This window comes from Hyla sarda, chromosome 12 (assembly GCF_029499605.1).
Source record: "Hyla sarda isolate aHylSar1 chromosome 12, aHylSar1.hap1, whole genome shotgun sequence".
NCBI lineage: Eukaryota > Metazoa > Chordata > Amphibia > Anura > Hylidae > Hyla > Hyla sarda.
Genome location: NC_079200.1, coordinates 43,122,512 through 43,142,044, shown reverse-complemented (window position 1 = coordinate 43,142,044; position 19,533 = coordinate 43,122,512). Strand labels below are relative to the sequence as shown.

Here is a 19,533-nt window from a genome sequence, read left to right as displayed (position 1 = left end):
GAAGCAAATTTCCTTCAGACCCATTGATGTCAATAGTAGCAAAATCCACTGAAGATTTTCTGTAGGTAATTCTGCAGGTAATCCGCCCATGTGAACGTACCCTAAAGGGGTATTCTCACTTCAGAAATGTATCTGCCATCTACAAGGGTAGGGGATACATTAGCAGACATTATGCAAATAACATGTTCTAGGCACTAGGACTGCTTGAAAATGCATGGTCTTCATAGACAGCTATGCATTTCTGAGTGGATTCTGCAAAAAGGATTGACTTCTCTTGGCGGAGACCGGAATTTCCACAATGGAAACATCTGCAGTAGAAATTCCACCATGTTCAAACTGCAGTAGAATCCCATTAAAAATAATGGGACTCTGCAGCAATGGAATTTCCGAACTGAAGTTTTCCGCTCTGAAATTCCATTGTGTGAACATGGCCATACAAGGCCAGCCAAAAAACACAGCCAAAAAACACCTAGGTTTGAAAAACTGACACTGCAGTTCATGAGACAAAGTCAAGCCAAGTGGAGACCAATCGGCACGGATCCTATTCTAATAAATGGGACCTGCACACAAGACCCTTCAAGCTTTTAATGTTGTCTTGGCAAGACTGCACTGCACTCTACCTGGTAGACAGTACAGTTGAGGTACGTACACTATATGGGGGGAGATTTATCAAAACCTGTCCAGAGGATAAGCTGCCCAGTTGCCCATAGCAACCAATCAGATCGCTTCTTTCATTTTTTTAAAAGGCCTTTGAAAAATGAAAGAAGCGATCTGATTGGTTGCTATGGGCAACTCAGCAACTTTTCCTCTGGACAGGTTCTGATAAATCTCCCCCCATGTTTTTGCCCCCGTTATTCGTATCTGTCAGCATCCTGACGAAAACGGGATGACGACATATATACTGTTAACAGGAGCAGTGGACTGTATTCACTTCTATGGCCGCAAGGAGTCACCTAGTGACTTCTTTATGGACGTATGCTCTATTTGAAAAGTGCAACAACCCCCGTCATTAGTCCATTTAAAAAAGCGCATACGTCCTGAACGGTGGGGGAGATGTATCAATGTTGTTGTTGGTAGACGTTTTTTGTATATCATTTTGGTTGGTCTAAATTTGGTGCATTTTCTCCAAATTTATCAAACTTGGGCAAACCCCATGATAAATTTTGTGCAATGGTCTAAATCTTCACACAGTTCTATTTGTAGACCTGTTCTACACCTCACAGGAATAGTGGTGTATCCTGGACGCTGGGCTTTTGTTCTATTGTTTTTCAGGATTCCACTGAGGTTTTTTTTGTCCACCAGCAAAAACGCCTGAAAAACGGTCCCAGCTTTTCCTGCATTTTGGTCATTTTTCTTGGGGGAGATTTATCAAAAACTGTACAGAGGAAGAGTAGTGCAGTTGCCCATGGCAACCAATCAGATTGCTTCTTTAAAAAAATGAAAGGAGCGATCTGATTGGTTGCTATGGCCAACTGCACTACTCTTCCTCTACACTGGTTTAGTAAAATCTCCCCCTCTGATCATGAAATGTTGTCAGCATGTAAGATATTTGACACAGAGTGGAAATCAGGCCAGACCATCATTTTCTGTCCATATGAAAAAACAGACATGAGTTGACCCAAAAAATATTGTACGCCCTAGCAAACTACAATCAGGTCAGCAGTCCACTAATAGTTAATGAATACGTGCATGTTTCGGCACAGATTCGGGGTCAGCTGATTATAGATTAGGAAATCGCATCTGTTGTGCAGACACTAAAATTGTGTTCTTAAGACGACCAACAGATTCACATATGTTTATGGTTTGGTGGGAAAATAGTCAAAATAGTAAAAGTACATGTTGAGAATGTCAAAAAAAAGGATGCTGACTACATTGTGAAATAACAATGTAGTTAATTTGGAATATGTTTTTTTTAATTTTTTTATGTTTGTATTTTTGAAAAAAAAAGTTTAAGTGTAAACGGAAATAACGGAAAGCACTGGCCAATTACATCACATATTCTAGAGACACTTGCACCAAAAAATGAATTAACACACAATTTCAACACCCATGCTTGCTTGGCTTTAAACAGTGGAGCATCAGACACTTTCTACGTGTCCTTGCTACCACTTGTAGATTTGTAGACGATTTTGACAAAAATGACGCAATTGCGCCCAAAAAAAGTCTACATTTTTTGAGCGCAAATGATAAATAACAGTCCACTGGATTAAGTTGTCTACGGTACACCAAAATGTTGACAACTTTAGAAAATCATCCACCAAAAAAAAACGCAACCCAAATGCAAAAAAAACACAATTGCGCAAAATCGTTAGACGGGAAAAGTAGTCTAAAGGCAATGATACATGTCCCCCGGTGTGACTAAGGCTGACTCTGTTCGGCCATGGAAGTGAATGGAGTTTGCTGCTCTTTTTAACAGTATATGTTGGTATTTGGTTTTCGGCGGGATGCTGACAGTTACGATTAACGGGGGCAGATATGTAGTGTATTCATACCCTTAGCAAGTTATAGTGAGGAGCATATACAAGGATGCATGTATGCTTTGAACTGAACCACAGCACAACATCTGAACTTGGCCCTGAGGTTTTTCCAGGCAGTGCAGGGGTTAATTTGTGTAATTGCTTCAGGTGATCTTATAGAGACAGCATAAGGGGGGGGGGGGGCTCTCAGACAGATGAGGCTCCTTGTTCTGCTCATAGTTCTCATGACTACTGGATATGAGGCCCCTGTAACGTTCCATAGATGTGGTTACATCGCTGATTCTTTACTTGGTTACATGACTGTAATTGTGTCAGTGTCTGCAGGGAAGTATATACTGTGTAACCTGTGCAGGTAAGGGCATTATTGGAGGGTGTGGATGGTATGGACTGTGGGGTCATTGGGTCACCAGCTAGAACTACTTCTTGTCAATGCACAGAAACCGTATACTTGTTATCACCAGGTCAAATTCCTCGGACTTTATATCTCTAGCATTTTTCTGCCATAGCCAACAGATGCTATTTGCTTCGATGGCTTGGGGGGGGGGGGGGGGGGGGACAGGACAAAAAACTCAATCCACTAACGTATACAATATTTGACGCGGTCTGTTGCGTTGTCTGATCTGCTAAAAATAACTTGCAGCCTGAAAAGGGCCACAAAGTTTTGGCCACTGAAGTGCATGACCTCTGCTGCCCTCCAGTCCAGTATAGGTTGGCATTCCATTTTTGGCAGACTACCAATGCATATGTCTAACGCAAGCACTAATGCAGTGTAAACCTAGCCTAAGGCTACGAAAATACTTTTATTTATTTTTTTTTTTTTTTAATATCATTATTCTACTTCGTGATGCAGTTTTTGTGCCATTTTTTGAAAAAATAAGTTTTATTTAGTTGGTGTTTTATTGCAAATCCTGTGATTATCTCATCATGTAACTCCATTAAATTCTGTTTCTCCATGTCAATTCTTTTGGCAGAATCCGCTCGGAAATGCATTGCCATCTTTAATTTCTGCTTTTTGCAGAATACATGGGTGGATATTTTGCCGTGTGAACATAGCCAGAGGGCGGAAACACAAAGAAAAATGCCAATTCTACCGCATGACGTTTTTTTCGGCCAAAAAAAACACTGCGGCCAGATGTTAGCTGTAAATCAATGAGAAATCGCAAAGTTCTCTTTCAACTAGGTGTTTTTCAGTTGAATTTCGTAGGGTACCATTAAATAAAAAAGATACAGTAGTGAAGAGAAAAAATTGCATCTAATGAAATTTATCTTTTTTATAACCCTTTTTATTATTCTTTTAAACAGGGATCAATTTGTGTGGGCAGGGCACTAAAAATGTAGCCGACAATAATGAAAAGTGTGTGTGTGTGTGTGTGTGTTTCAAATTTTTTTTCCATTGGGTAATACCACTACTCCCAGCATGGAATACAATGGCGTAGTAGTACCTGTACTAATTGACAGATTGCCCCGGGTCGGTTGCGATCCTTCTGTATCATTTATAGATGCGGCCGGCCGCTCTTCTATGGTCCCCTGCACTGCCGTGTATATACATCTATTCATATTTCCCGCAGAGAGCTGTGATTGGCCAGATGGTTCCAGCCAATCACAGCTCTCTGTGGGAAATATGAATAGGTGTGTGTATATATACGTCAGTGCAGGGGACCATAGAAGAGTGGCCGCCCGCATCTATACATTAAAAAACGAGGATCACAGCGGGTGTCAGGAGTGACATCCGTTGTGATCTTTCCTTAACTGCAGGTACTACTGCTCCCAACATGGAGCACACTCTGCTCCATGCTGGGAGCTGTACTACCTGCATTGATAGACAGATCGCAACAGGTGTCAGAAGTGACACTCGCTGCGATCTGTCTATTAATGCAGATTCTACAGCTCCCAGCATGGAGCAGAGTGTGCTCCATGTTGGGAGTAGTAGGACCAGCAATTAAGGACAGATCACAGCAGGTATCACTCCTGACACCCGATGCGATCATCCTATCTATTGCAGAGATGTGGAGCAGCTCTCTACAGTGCTTGCATCTCTGCACTATACTCCGGCCAGTGAGATGATCACGACTGACACACGGGGTGATATGTCCATTAGTACAGGTACTACTACTACTCCCATCATGGAACAGTCTGTTCCATGCTTGGAGTAGTAGTACTACCTAAAACAAATTTTTTAAAAAGAGGGGGGGAAAAGTGAAACACACACTTTATTAAAAATTTATAATTTTGTTATAAAAAAATATACACTTTGTTAAATAAATAAAAAAAAATCCATCACTACTGCATTTTTTTTTTGTGGTACCCAACAAATTTTGGGTACCAAAAAAAAACACCAAAGGGGCCAAAAATGCAATTTCCACTCAAATGCAAAAAACGCAAGAAAAAAAAACTCCAAACACAGGAAAATGCTGTGGCGTTTTTTCTGGTGTTTTATTTCTTACGTTTTTTTGGGCCACAAAAAACCAAGTCGAAACTGAGCCTTAGGGTATGAACACACGTTGAAGATACGATGTACATAGAATAGCATGCATTACTGTCAGACATCTCGTACACTGCTTAAAAAATAAAGCGAACCCCAAGATAACACATCCTAGACCTGAATGAATGAACTAATTGTATGAAATGCTTTCATCTTTACATACAGTTGAATGTGCTGACAACAAAATCACACAAAAATTATCAATGGAAATCAAATTTATCAACCCATGGAGGAGTCACACTCAAAATCAAAGTGGAAAACCACCCTACAGGCTGATCCAACTTTATGTAATGTCCTTAAAACAAGTCACAATGAAGCTCAGTAGTGTGTGTGGCCTTCATGTGCCCATATGACCTCCCTACAATGCCTGGGCATGCTCCTGATGAGGTGGCGGATGGTCTCTTGAGGGATATCCTCCTAGACCTGGACTAAAGCATCCGCCAACTCCTGGACAGTCTGTGATACAATGTGGTGTTGGTGGATGGAGCGAGACGTGATGTCCCAGATGTGCTCAATCGGATTCAGGTCCGGGGAACGGGCGGGCCAGTCCATAGCATCAATGTCTTCCTCTTGCAGGAACTGCTGACACACTCCAGCCACATGAGGACTAGCATTGTTTTGCATTAGGAGGAACACGGGGCCAACCCCACCAGCATATGGTCTCACAAGGGGTCTGAGGATCTCATCTCGGTACCTAATTGCAGTCAGGCTACCTCTGGCAAGCACATGGAGGGCTGTGTGGCCCCCCCAAAGAAATGCCACCCCACACCATTACTGACCCACTGCCAAACCGATCATGCTGGAGGATGTTACAGGCAGCAGACTGTTCTCCTCGGCGTCTCCAGACTCTCACGTGCTCAGTGTGAACCTGCTTTCATCTGTGAAGAGCACAGGACACCAGTGGCTAATGAGCCAATCTTGGTGGTCTCTGGCAAATGCCAAACGTCCTGCACGGTGTTGAGCTGTAAGCAAAACCCCCACCTGTGGACGTCGGGCCCTCATACCACCCTCATTGAGTCGGGTTTTTGACCGTTTGACTAGACATGGGCACATTTGTGGCCTGCTGGAGGTCATTTTGCAGGGCTCTGGCAGTGCTCCTCCTTGCACAAAGGCAGAGGTAGCGGTCCTGCTGCTGGGTTGTTGCCCTCCAACGGTCTCCTCCACATCTCGTATATTGGCCAGTCTCCTGGCATTGCCTCTGCTCTGGACAATACGCTGATTAAATGGCAAACCTTCTTGCCACAGCTCGTATTGATGTGCCATCCTGGATGAGCTTCACTACCTGAGCCACTTGTGTGGGTTGTAGACTCTTTCTCATGCTACCACTAGAGTGAAAGCCCCGCCAGAATTCAAAAGTGACCAGAACATCAGCCAGGAAGTATAGGAACTGAGAAGTCGTCTGTGTTCACCACCTGAAGAACCACTCCTTTATTGGGGGTTGTCTTGCTAATTGCCTATAATTTCCACCTGTTGTCTGTTCCATTTGCACAACAGCATGTGAAATTGATTGTCAATCAGTGTTGATCCTGAGCAGACAGTGTGATTTCACAGAAGTGTCATTGACTTGGAGTTACATTGTGTCGTTTAAGTGTTCCTTTTTTATGTTTTTGAGCAGTGTATATTGCATGTCAGGCTGTAGCTATAGATTATATAAGATATCAGGCAGTGATACATTTAATCCTGTACATACCGTGTATCATTGCCAGATATCGTATATAAGGAGGTGGATATATATCTCTTTATAGAAGGTGTTTGGCAGTGATTTATGTCACTGTGTATATAAGATCCATGGCAGGAATTATATATGATAGATTCTATAGGATGTCTGGAAACCATGCAAGTCACCCAGTATATTTAGTATAGTGTATTAAATAAAATAAAATTGGGTGTCTGGCTGTGATACAGGTCATTCTGTACATATAATGTATTTATATAGGATGTAGTAAGTTGTCCTGTATGTATAGGATTTCTGACTGATCTATTTTACCCTTACTATGCAATGTATGTTGGATGTCTGGCAGATCACCGTGTAGCAGAGGGCAGGGTGATCACCATATAGCAGAGGGCAGGGTGCTGGCGCGGTATAGCAGGGTCACCATATAGCGGAGGGCAGGGTGCTGTCGCGGTATAGCGGAGGGCAGGGTGCTGTCGCGGTATAGCGGAGGGCAGGGTGCTGTCGCGGTATAGCGGAGGGCAGGGTGCTTTCGCGGTATAGCGGAGGGCAGGGTGCTGGCGCGGTATAGCAGGGTCACCATATAGCAGAGGGCAGGGTGCTGGCGCGGTATAGCAGGGTGCTGTCGCGGTATAGCGGAGGGCAGGGTGCTGTCGCGGTATAGCGGAGGGCAGGGTGCTGTCGCGGTATAGCGGAGGGCAGGGTGCTGTCGCGGTATAGCGGAGGGCAGGGTGCTGTCGCGGTATAGCGGAGGGCAGGGTGCTGTCGCGGTATAGCGGAGGGCAGGGTGCTGTCGCGGTATAGCGGAGGGCAGGGTGCTGTCGCGGTATAGCGGAGGGCAGGGTGCTGTCGCGGTATAGCGGAGGGCAGGGTGCTGTCGCGGTATAGCGGAGGGCAGGGTGCTGTCGCGGTATAGCGGAGGGCAGGGTGCTGTCGCGGTATAGCGGAGGGCAGGGTGCTGTCGCGGTATAGCGGAGGGCAGGGTGCTGTCGCGGTATAGCGGAGGGCAGGGTGCTGTCGCGGTATAGCGGAGGGCAGGGTGCTGTCGCGGTATAGCGGAGGGCAGGGTGCTGGCGCGGTATAGCGGAGGGCAGGGTGCTGGCGCGGTATAGCAGAGGGCAGGGTGCTGTCGCGGTATAGCAGGGTGCTGGCAGTGTAGAACATGGAGTAACCAGAAGGAGTTAAGCTGCTGTTCCTTGGGAGGAGTGTGAGCCGCGTCTGTCAGGAGGTGGATGAGGTATTTGAAGGACTTTGGCTTCCTCCCTGTGCCCGTGGATTGTGCCATTCCTCCAGGATGGAGAGGGCCAGCCTGTGTCTTCTTATCTCCGGCGGGAGGTAGCACCAGAGGGCTGGCGTTCTCCTTCTTCTTTATAAAAGACCTTGTAACCAGCCAGTGTCTTGTTCTACCCACAGGGGGAGGGGGATGAAGGTGAAGCGGGGACCACCTGGCTGGCAGTGCCCGGGGATGATCAGGACGCTTCTCTTGGGGGTGCTCCTGGTGGGCACCACCACCGCCGCCCTGGACAATGCCTTGCTGCCAAACAAAAATTATGGAACCTCGGAAAGTGATGCCCAAGAGTTCACCAGTGACTTCAACAGCACGGCGGAGGTGATGTTCTCCAAGAGTGTGCAAGCCAGCTGGACCTACAACACCAACATAACGGAGTACAACTCTGCCCAGCAGGTAAGGGGGCACCCCACAGCTACAGGGCTCTGCTTTATTCAGCTGCCAAGACACTGAGCAGAAGGAAAGTGCAATCATTGTATTAATAAATATTTAAATAATTATAAATGGCAACTATCTGCACTAAACCAGTGGAGTCCTGCTGGTACCACATCACTGGCACAAGACCTGGCAGACAGGTGGGGTAAGTCAATAGAGTGTGTGACACTAGGAGCTGTCAGGTGAAGGTGGTGCTTCTTTTTTTCAATATCAATATAAAAGTGTTTTCATAACCAGGGTGCCTCCAGCTGTTGCAAAACTACAACTCCCAGCATGCCCGGACAGCCTTCGGCTGTCCGGGCATGCTGGGAGTTGTAGTTTTGCAACAGCTGGAGGCACCCTGGTTATGAAAACACTGATCTGGATCCAGTCTGACCCAGTATGTAGTATTACACTGTCTCCTCATCAATAGCCCCCTCTAGAGGTGTAGCAGGTTCAGGTATATCATCAATACATGTGTCACATACAGTCAGTGGGAGCGCACATTGTAATAAAAATATAATAGTAATGTGTATAATCAAGTCAGGTGGTCATGGATCGTGGTTTTGCCTAATCGCCCATAGCCCGGATTACAGCATCTCTGAAGTGAATGACAGAATGAGATGTCTCCCAGAATGTCATGTGGGGGAATGATGTAAAACAATGTGCGGGCATGCTGGGAGTTGTAGTTTTGTAACATCTGGAGGTCTGCAGTTTGGAGACCACTGATGTAAGATGTTCACTTATACGCAGGGCAATAGTTGGTATAAACATTAAAGCAGATGAATGGTGTGTATATATAATTATGTAAAATAAATAAATAAATAAATAAATTTAAAATTATAAAAAATAAATAAATTTAAATTCTTCCCCTAGAAATGGTTCCTCTCCTGCCCATGAGATGTGGCTGGTATATGTATAATTGTATATTGTTCCGTGTGTGTGTGTGTATGTATGTGTATATGTATATATGTGTGTATATATATACGTGTGTGTGTGTGTATGTATGTGTGTATATATATATATATATATATATATATATATATATATATATATATATATATATATATATATATATATATATATATATATATATATATATATTATACACCACCAAAAATTTTTTTAATCTTACTCCTATTTATTATTTCAGGGCACAGGTAATTAAGCATATATATTTTTTTTTCATAAAGCGTGTATATATATGGGGAACTCTTTACCCTTTATTTCAGTGTTTCCCAACCAGTGTGCCTCCAGCTGTTGCAAAACTACAACTCCCAGCAAGCCGTCTTGCAACAGTTGGAGGTACACTGGTCAGGAAACACTGCTTTATATGTTTACATCAAACCCATTAACCTTTAATTGGCATTCCCATTACTCTTCGTGTGTGTGTGTGTATATATATATATATATATATATATATATATATATATATATATATATATATATATGAATGATATGATTTTTTTTTTTTTTTATACAAAGGGCTCAAACTCTAAAGAACTTTATTTTTATTAAACATTTTAATTTTTCATTTTTTTTATTTTTTTTTAAATGTCTGCCCCCCCCCCCCCCCGTCATGTTGGTATAACTGCCCATCAGGCTTTATCCCTATCCATGCGGTGCATATGTTATGAAGTATAATGAACACATTCTCCTCAAACCACAGGGTTGAATCCAGCGTGCTCGATCCAGACTTTTTTTTTTTTCTGTGGGTCGGAGAATTCCAAAAATAACTTGTAAATAGAAGGGGGGGAGGGGAATTTAAAAATAGCTTCTGGCAAAGGTAGAATATAAAAAAGTGAATTACAAACTGAACCTCACTAATACAGAACAATAGCCAGTAGCTGCTCTATCACTTCTTAGCGAAGTCTTCTAATACAAGGGTTTCAGGGTTTCGGTAAAATCCGGATAATTTATTCTGGATGGGGTATTGAGGAATTTAATGCATGACCTGGCTCTCTGTCAACTACAAAAGCCCAATGATATTAGGTGAACATAAAAAAAAATGATATAATATTTTGTCTTGAACAATGAAAAGCACTATTATTTATTCAGCGCTCACGTGACCGACACTTACGAATATTTAAATCTAGCCGGCGAGCCCGCCTTAAAGCAAAAGTCAGCGCTGGAAGAGGGGGACCTTCAGGGGCTCGGGGCTCCGGACGGCAGGTAGGTATAGCAGTCCGCGACCCCACATCGGTCTCCTGTTCACCCGCACTATAACCTGGTGTATTGGCTTATAATGCGGGTGAACAGGTGACTGTGTTTGTTTTCCTTTAAGAACTCTGGGGGAGATGAAAAGTGGTGCAGTTGCCCATAGCAACCAATCAGATGGCTTTTATTTTTCAGAGGACTTTTTAAGAAAATGAAAAGCGATCTCAAGAAGCGCCTCTCTTCCTATGTAAGGTTTTAATAAATCTTCCCCACTTTGTCTGGTTAAATACAGTAAAGAGCAATATGCTGTAAAGAACTATATAGTAACAACATAGGGGGACACTTATCAAAACCTGTGCAGAGGAAGAGTTGACCACTTACCCATAGGAACCAATCTTTTAAGGGGCCACTCAAAAACGTAAGCGATCGGCTATGGACAACTAGTCAACTTTTCCTCCTACACAGATTTTGATGAATCTCCCCCCCATAATTCTTAAGGTTGAAAAAAGACAAGAGTTCATTAAATTCAACCTATATCCCTATTGTGTCTCTACTGTGGCAGGCAAAAATAAAAACCCCATGAGGCTGATGTCAATTGCCCCATGACACATTCCTTCCCGACTCTGATATGGTGATTAGAATAAATCCCTGGATCAATGTTCTCTCCACACAAATCTAGTATCCATAACCAATAAAGTTTTATAGTTTTTCAGAAAAACATCCAGGTCCCCCTTGAACTTGTCAGACATCACAACATCATGCGGCATAGAGTTCCATAGTCTCACTGCTCTTACAGTAAAGAATCTGTCTGTGATGATGGTGAAACCTTCTTTCCTCTAGTCGTAGGGGATGCCCCCTTCTCAATGGGGCAATTGGAATAAATCCCTAGATTCATTTTCTGTCCCTATACATCTAATATCCATAACCTGTAATGATATTACTCTTCAGAAATGTATCTAGGCTTCTTTTGAATTCTGTTGAGTTCTCCATGACCACCTCCTCCGGGAGAGAGTTCCATAGTTTCACTGCTCTTACAGTAAAGAACCCCCATCTGTGCTGGTGTAAAAACCTTCTTATGCCTAGAGGATGCCCCCTTGTTAAAGATATAGTCCTGGGTATAAATATATAATAGAAGGGATCTCTGTACTGCCTCCTGATCAACTGGCTCCAGAAAATTAAAACTATTTGTAAATTACTGCTATTAAATCTTAATCCTTTCAGTAGTTATGAACTGCTGAAGTTTAGTTCGGTCTTTTCGGTCTAAGTGCTCTCTGACACCTGTCTCGGGAACTGTCCAGAGTAGAAGCAAATTACTCTGTGCAGTTCCTGAGACAAGCAGAGATGTCAGAGAGCACTGTTGCTTGACATAAAAGAACAACTCAACTTCAGCTGCTGATAATTATTGGAAGGATTAAGATTTTTTAATAGAAGTCATTTTAAATCTGTTTATTTATATCAACTGGCTCCAGAAAGTTAATTAATTTTCCTGGAATACCCCTTTAAGTCACCCCCCCCCCCCTTAAGCCATATATATTATATTTTTCTAAACTGAATAACCCTAATTCTGATAATCTTTCTGGGTACTGTAGTCCTCCCATTCCCCATATAAGGCTGGGTTCACACCACGTTTTTCAAATACGGTAACCGTATACGGTTTTCAGCAAAAAAGTATACGACCATATTCCAAATGTTGTGTACGGTTGCATCCGTTTTGCCTCTGATACGGTTTTGCCGATTTTTCAACCGTAGGCAAAAAACGCTGTCGTCCACGTTTTTGCCTCTGGTTGGAAAACCGTATGCGAACCGTATGCGGTTCTTTTAACATTGTTGTCTGAGAACCGTACACAGAATTTCAGAATACGGTTGCACACGGTTTTTCTAATCCGTTTTTGGAGTTGACACATGCGCAGATTGGGATTTCAATAGAACAATAGTAACTTTATTAAATTGCTGGAAAACTAATTCCAACAAAATAGCAAAACCGTTGTCAAAAACTGATGTAAACGGATAGAACCGTACGGGAGAAAACCGTATACATTTTAATTTGGAGTCATACGGTTGCATACAGTTTTTGCCATAAGTTTAGCGGAAAACCGTATACGGTAACCGTATTTGAAAAACGTGGTGTGAACCCAGCCTTACCCTGGTTGCCCGTCTTTGAACCCTCTCCAGCTCCACTATATCTTTCTTGTACATTGGTGCCCAGTACTGTACACAGTATTCTATGTGTGGTCTGACTAGTGATTTGTACAGCGGTAGAATTATTTCCCATCTTTTATCTGTGCCCCTTTTGTTTCCCCCATGATTTTTTTTTCACATAAACCAAAAAGCTAAGCTAAGTCTGGGCTGGTGTAGTTTTTCGAGACTTTTTTTCAGTGGATTTTCGCCTTTTTACAAAAAGGCGCAGTTCGTAAAACACTTCCATATAATGTGGATTGCAACTCAATCAGCAGAAATGTGTAAAACAAAAGGCGCAAATAAACCCTGCTTACGCTTTTTTTTTTTTTTTTTTTTTTTTTTTTATATTTTTTTTTTTGCACCTTTTTTTTTCTAGACACAACGTCTAAAGACAATGATAAATGTCAGCCAATGTGCATAATCTTACATTTATCAGTGTTGAACCTAATCTGCTACTTCCCAGCCCAAACCTCCAACATAAACTAGCTTTATAGCACACCATACTTTACACTGCTGTGTAAGATCTGATGCAAAGCTTAGTATTTTCATAATAGTATGCAGTATGTCTGTTTTTTAAAGGGGTACTCCACTGTAAACACACACACTTTTTAATTTATTTTTATTATAAATCAACTGGTGCCAGAAAGTTAAACAGATCTGTAAATTACTTCTATTAAAAAATCTTAATCCTTCCAGTACTTATTAGCTGCTGAATGCTACAGAGGAAATTCCTTTCTTTTTGGAACACTGATGACATCACGAGTACAGTGCTCTCTGCTGACATCTGTCCATTTTAGCAACCATGCATAGCAGATGTATGCTAAGGGCAGCATGGTGGCTCAGTGGTTAGCACTGCTGTCTTGCAGTGCTGGGGACTTGGGTTCAAATCCCACTAAGGACAACAATAAATAAAGCGTTATTATTATTATTATAATAACGTCAGCAGAGAGAACTGTGCTCGTGATGTCATCAGAGAGCATTCCAAAAAGAAAAGACTTTCCTCTGTAGTATTCAGCAGCTAATAAGTACAGGAAGGATTAAGATTTTTTAATAGAAGTAATTTACAAATATGTTTAACTTTCTGCTACCAGTTGATTTAAAAGAAAAAAGATTTTCACCGGAGTACCCCTTTTTAAGATGAGAAAAAAAATTCACCAACCTGTGCACCCATATAGCTTTATATGTATTATACTGACATCAAAAATCGGAAGTTAAAAGGTGACGATCCTATGGGGAGCTGAATGTGTTCTCCCTATTTTTTAAAGTCATAGCAGCCCTGCCAATCATACCAAAGCCCCCTCTCTATGCATTCCTTGTCCTCAATCCACACTGCCTAAAATTGTATGCCCCAAGAAATTCAGAAGCACTTGAATGATGTATATGGGGCACTCCCTCCTTCCCAATTCTAATTTTAGCAATGGAACGTGCCAGAGGAGCATAACAATAACGAAAGGAGAAGTGTAACCAAGTGCATAGTAAACAAAGCAATACAATTTCTAAATTCGAGCCTTTTTTATTTTATATTGCATTAAAGAAATGTTCATGTCAAGATTTTGACAATAAAGGGGGAGAAAGGACTGTAACCATAGCTGTAGAATGCTGATAGGAATTCCAGAGATGCCAGTAAGACAGACGTTTACATAGATAAAGAAAGCAATTAAGCGTTAAATGCTCATAGTACATCCAGCTGTACCAGAAATGGGACAAACAGCAAAAAGAAAGATCAGTAAAGACGGAAACAAGCTGATCTCCCGGAGTAGTGAACGCCGCGCTGTAATCAGAACGCAACGGCGATTAGACCGTAATTGGATGGGAGAAGGAGCGCACTTCTGCAGGAGAGGAGATAGCGCTGCACCAGGACTCTGGGTCAGGATTACAGATGTTTGTAGGCACTCGGGACACATATAGAGCAGTGGTCTCAAACGGTGGCCCTCCAGATGTTGCAAAACTTCAACTCCCAGCATGCCCGGACAGCCAACGGCTGTCCGGGCATGCTGGGAGTTGAAGTTTTGCAACATCTGGACGGCTACTGTTTGAGACCACTGATATAGAGGATCAGTATATGGGGCATAAGAATACTTTAAAGGGGTACTCCAGCGCTTAGACATCTTATCCCCTATCCAAAGGATAGGGGATAAGATGCCTGATCACGGGGGTCCCGCCGCTGGTGACCCCTGTGCTCTTGCACCCTGTTAAAATCAGTCCCCACAGCTGTCACGCCCCCTCCCATAGGCTTGCATTGAGGGGGCGGAGCGTGATGTCACATAGGGGCGGAGCTGTGATGTCACAATGCTTTAGCCCCGTGATCGACAGTAATCAGACCCGGAGCGAACACTCTCTGGGGACTGATTTTTTTAACTGGGTGCGGTGTGCAAGATCACGGGGGTCCCCAGCGGCGGGACCCCCGCGATCAGGCATCTTATCCCCTATCCTTTTGGATAGGGGATAAGATGTCTAAGAGCCGGAGTACCCCTTTAACCTGTGGACCCTTGCATCTTATGACTGTTCATAATGACTGTTAAAGGGGTACTCTGGTGGAAAACTTTTTGGCACCAGTTGATTTAAAAAAAAAAAACACAGATTTATAAATTACTTCTGTTTAAAAATCCACCCCCACCCCTCCAACGGCCCCCCCTGTAAAGGACTACTCCAGTGGACAACAATTTTTTTTAATTTTTTTTAAATCAACTGGTGCCAGATTAGTAAATTACTTCTATTTAAAAAAATCCTAATCCTTCCAGTACTATTCAGCTGCTGTATGCTCCAGAGGAAGTTGTATAGTTCTTTCCAGTCTGGTCACAGTGCTCTCTGCTGACACCTCTGTCTGTGTCAGGAACTGTTCAGAGCAGGAGAACAATTCCCCCATAGCAAAACTCTCCTGCTCTGGACAGGAATGTCAGCAGAGAGCACTGTGGTCAGACAGAAAGGAAATTTATAAAGAAAACTTCCTGTGGAGCATACAGCAGCTAAGTACTGGAAAGATTACGATTTTTATATAGAAGTAATTTACAAATCTGTATAACTTTCTGGCACCAGTTGATTTGAGAGAAGGAAAAAAATTTTTCCACCAGAGTACCCTTTTAAGGTTGGAATCACACCTGCAGTTTTTAAGCTAAAACCAGGAGATGATTCAAAAACATGAGAATATAAAGGAAGGCTTTAAAAGGGTTGTCTAGACATAAAGAATTTCAATATGCCTCAGGATAAGTACTTCCTACGGGACAGTGGAGAGTCTGAGTCAAAAGCTGAAGGGGCTTGGGGAAGGTCTAGCTTTATTTTAAGCCACACTTAAATTGGCTTTTTCCCAAAAGGGGTTCTCTAGTCCCTATTTATTTATTTATTTATTTATTTATTTATTTTTTTGTTGCCAAAGTTGTTCAGAGGCAGGCACAAATGGGGGAGAGAAGGAAAAAAAATACTCACCCCACCCCTTGTGCTTTAGACTGCTGGACTGAAGCCCTGTTGACAATCGTCATATACCCTTACAAGTGTCTGAGTACTGGGAATGATTTATGTAGTGTCTTGTTTTTGGTGCTTTTACCTGCCCTATAGGCAATTTTGTTTAAGGGGGCTGAAAAACCCTTTAACCTCTTCCATTCGATGGTGCATATGTCAAGTGGGAAGGTGTGGAGTTGAGCCTATCCCTCTCCGGCTGATGCCAGTCATTAACTCTCTAACTAGTGGCCGCGATATTCAGCTACTAAAATAAGTTGCCATTCCCGTCTGTCAAGGCAGCTGTGGCCTTCTGAAGACCTTTTGTGGCTGTGTCAGATCTGCTAGCATGGCCTGCCATAGGTAGACTATACTAGAAGAGCACCAATCTTGACAGAACATTGCAATACTATAGTATGGCACTCGTTTTAAAAACTTGAAATATAACCTCCAATACATTCAAAGTTGCCCACATTCCCATTTTTTTTTTTTTTTTTTTTTTTTTTTTTTTTTTAAATATATCTAAGATACACAAGTAACATTTTGGCATTACTGTGTGCAGAAATGTAGGAACTATGATATAATATTGAGCCATATGGTAAATTTTAAAAATACCAAATGCACTGGGTTTTAATTTTGCCATATCACAAGCTAAAAAAAAGCATGAAATAAAAAGCAACTTTAAAGGGGTACTCCGGTGAAAACCTTTTTTTTTCTTTTAAATCAACTGGTGGCAAAAAGTTAAACATATTTGTAAATTACTTCTATTAAAAAAAATCTTCATCCTTCCAGTACTTATTAGCTGCTGAATGCTACAGAGGAAATTCCTTTCTTTTTGGAACACTGATGACCTCACGAACACAGTGCTCTCTGCTGACATCTCTGTCCATTTTAGCAACCATGCATAGCAGATGTATGCTAAGGGCAGCATGGTGGCTCAGTGGTTAGCACTGCTGCCTTGCCGTGCTGGGGACTTGGGTTCAAATCCCACTAAGGACAACAATAAATAAAGCGTTATTATTATAATAACGTCAGCAGAGAGAACTGTGCTCGTGATGTCATCAGAGAGCATTCCAAAAAGAAAAGAATTTCCTCTGTAGTATTCAGCAGCTAATAAGTACAGGAAGGATTAAGATTTCTTTATTGAAGTAATTTACAAATATGTTTAACTTTCTGCCACCAGTTGATTTAAAAGAAAAAAGGTTTTCACCGGAGTACCCCTTTAAGTCTCCTACCACCAATAAAAACTAATACCCCCCCCCCCCAAAGGAAAAAAAAAATAAACACAAACCATGTTCTCTGAATAGAATACATACTTTATTACTTCGCCAATGTATGTTTGCTTGAGGTCAGCTTTGTTAGGGGCAGGGACTAAGCACTACCTGAATAAGTATGGGTGTACGCAAAACATACATTAGAGACGTGTTACCCTGTAAGCTGTAGCATAAACTGCATGAATGCTTTCAATTGTAACTATACTAGGGAATGATAAGGTATCTTCTCTCATGGCCTAACACCACAACTATTGAGAAAATGACTGCTGAACGAGAAGCTTGTTTTTTTTTTTTTTTTTTTTAAGCTGTAGCACATGGGACAGACTTTCATCTGCACTTGGAGGTCCTGGATGTCTTTGTGGCGTTGCTTAGCTTGTAAGGAGATAAGACTTCAGTGTTGTAAAGAAGTTTGTACATGGAGTAGTAGTGTCTTATGATTAAAAGGGAAAACTATGGATACAACTATATGAAAACAAATCTGTAGATTGGAGAAATCCATATATGTTGTCTTATGGACTAATTATTTACCTATATTTTAGGTACTGGCTGCTGGTGAGGAGCAGGAGTTCAATGCAGCTTGGGGACTAAAAGCCAAGGAACTTTTCCATGACACTTACAGTAATTTTACAGACCCTCAGCTAAAGAAAGTAATAGAGTCCATCTGGACCTTGGGAGTTGCTAACTTGAATGAAACTGCACGTAATAGGGTAAGTTCTCTACCAAATGCTTCTCTCCTTGTTTTAAATTCCATAACAGGAGAAAGAAGCACTTTTGTCTAATAAGATGTATGACAAAGTTTATTTTATTTGCTTGTACTATTGATCTATGCAAAGTTTGTTCAAATGACTGTGCCTATTTAACCAGCCTCTTGTCAAGCTGCAATGGAGTTTCCCTTGGCACAGGACAAGCATTGGCCAAGTGGGACCTATCTGCTGTTACATACAGGCATAGTAAGGAAGAACAGGTGCCCTTGTCTTGTAGTCATCATGTGATAGGTGCAGAAGTAGAAACCAAAAAAGACCACAGGATGGCGCCTCGTGCATTACCCTAGACAAAGGAGAGGGGGTGTCCCTTGTTAGAGGGGGGCTCTATAAAATAGCCGTTCAACTTGAGTGTATAGGAAATACGCATAACACCCCCTTTTGGGGTTGTAAAGATGGTATGGATCCATGCAGCCCAAAGGTCCCAGGAACAACCAGCCGGTGTCCTGCAGAATAGAGATGAGCGAACTTACAGTAAATTTGGCTTGTGACGAATTGAATTTACTGTTAGTTCGCTCATCTCTACTGCAGAAAAAGACCTTGGCAGCAGGCGCTCAGCAATCCAATAGGAAGTATCCACTCTAGTCACGAGGGAGAAAGTTCAGCAGCTTTATTCATGTACAACAATGACTTGTTTCGGGGTTAATCCACCCCTTCACAGTACAGATGAACTGTATCAATCTGAAGGGGTGCATTAACCCCGAAACGCGTCATTGTTGTACATAAAGCTGCTGAACTCTCTACCTCGTGACTTGAATGGATACTTCCTATTGGATTGCGGAGCGCCTGCTGCCAAGGTATTTTTCTGCACTTCTTATCCATGGTGTGATAGGGCCCTGTAGGTATAATATGAATATGTTAAGGTGGAAAATCTGAAAGCCACGTGGGGGGCAGAGAGTGTTCTGAATTAACCTAACCAATTGTACAATGCAGCTGAATATATTGGTTCTATTAAAGGGGTTGTCAAGTGAAAAATGTCTTTTCCCCCTATCCAAAAGAAAGCTCCATTTACTTCTATGGGAGTGTCGAAGATATTTGAGTACAACACTCCCGAAGATTTTTCAGTACTTCTCTAAAAATGAATGAAGTGCCATCTATAGCCCACAGTGGGGGGGATGATAACTTAAAGGAGTATTCCAATGGGGAGGAAGAAGGGGAAAAAATATATAAAAATTAAATAAAAAAATATATAACTTTTTTTTTTTATATATATATCATATAAACTGGCTCTAGAAAGATTTAAACAGATTTGTAAATTTCTTCAATTACTAAAGTCTTAATCCTTCCAGTACTTATAAGCTGCTGATGTTGAGTTATTTTCTGTCTGAAGAGTGCTCTCTGCTGACACCTGTCTCAGGAACTGTCCAGAGTAGCAGCAAATCCCCATAGCAAACATCT

At 42.0% G+C, this 19,533-nt stretch overlaps 1 protein-coding gene across 3 annotated transcripts in view; it reads left to right on the top strand.

Annotated features, from left to right (window-relative positions):
- Nucleotides 1-19,533, top strand: part of ACE (angiotensin I converting enzyme) — a 147,178-nt gene that overhangs the window by 30,729 nt on the left and 96,916 nt on the right. The window contains exons 1-3 of one of the 3 annotated variants that reach the window (XM_056548165.1): nt 7,849-7,868; nt 8,045-8,315; nt 17,914-18,081. In XM_056548165.1, the coding sequence (XP_056404140.1) occupies nt 7,864-7,868; nt 8,045-8,315; nt 17,914-18,081 (444 nt within the window). In that variant the 5' untranslated portion in view covers nt 7,849-7,863. Of the gene's footprint in view, nt 1-7,848; nt 7,869-8,044; nt 8,316-17,913; nt 18,082-19,533 lie in introns of those variants that run through there. The other 2 variants (XM_056548167.1, XM_056548166.1) reach the window with 2 other exon arrangements.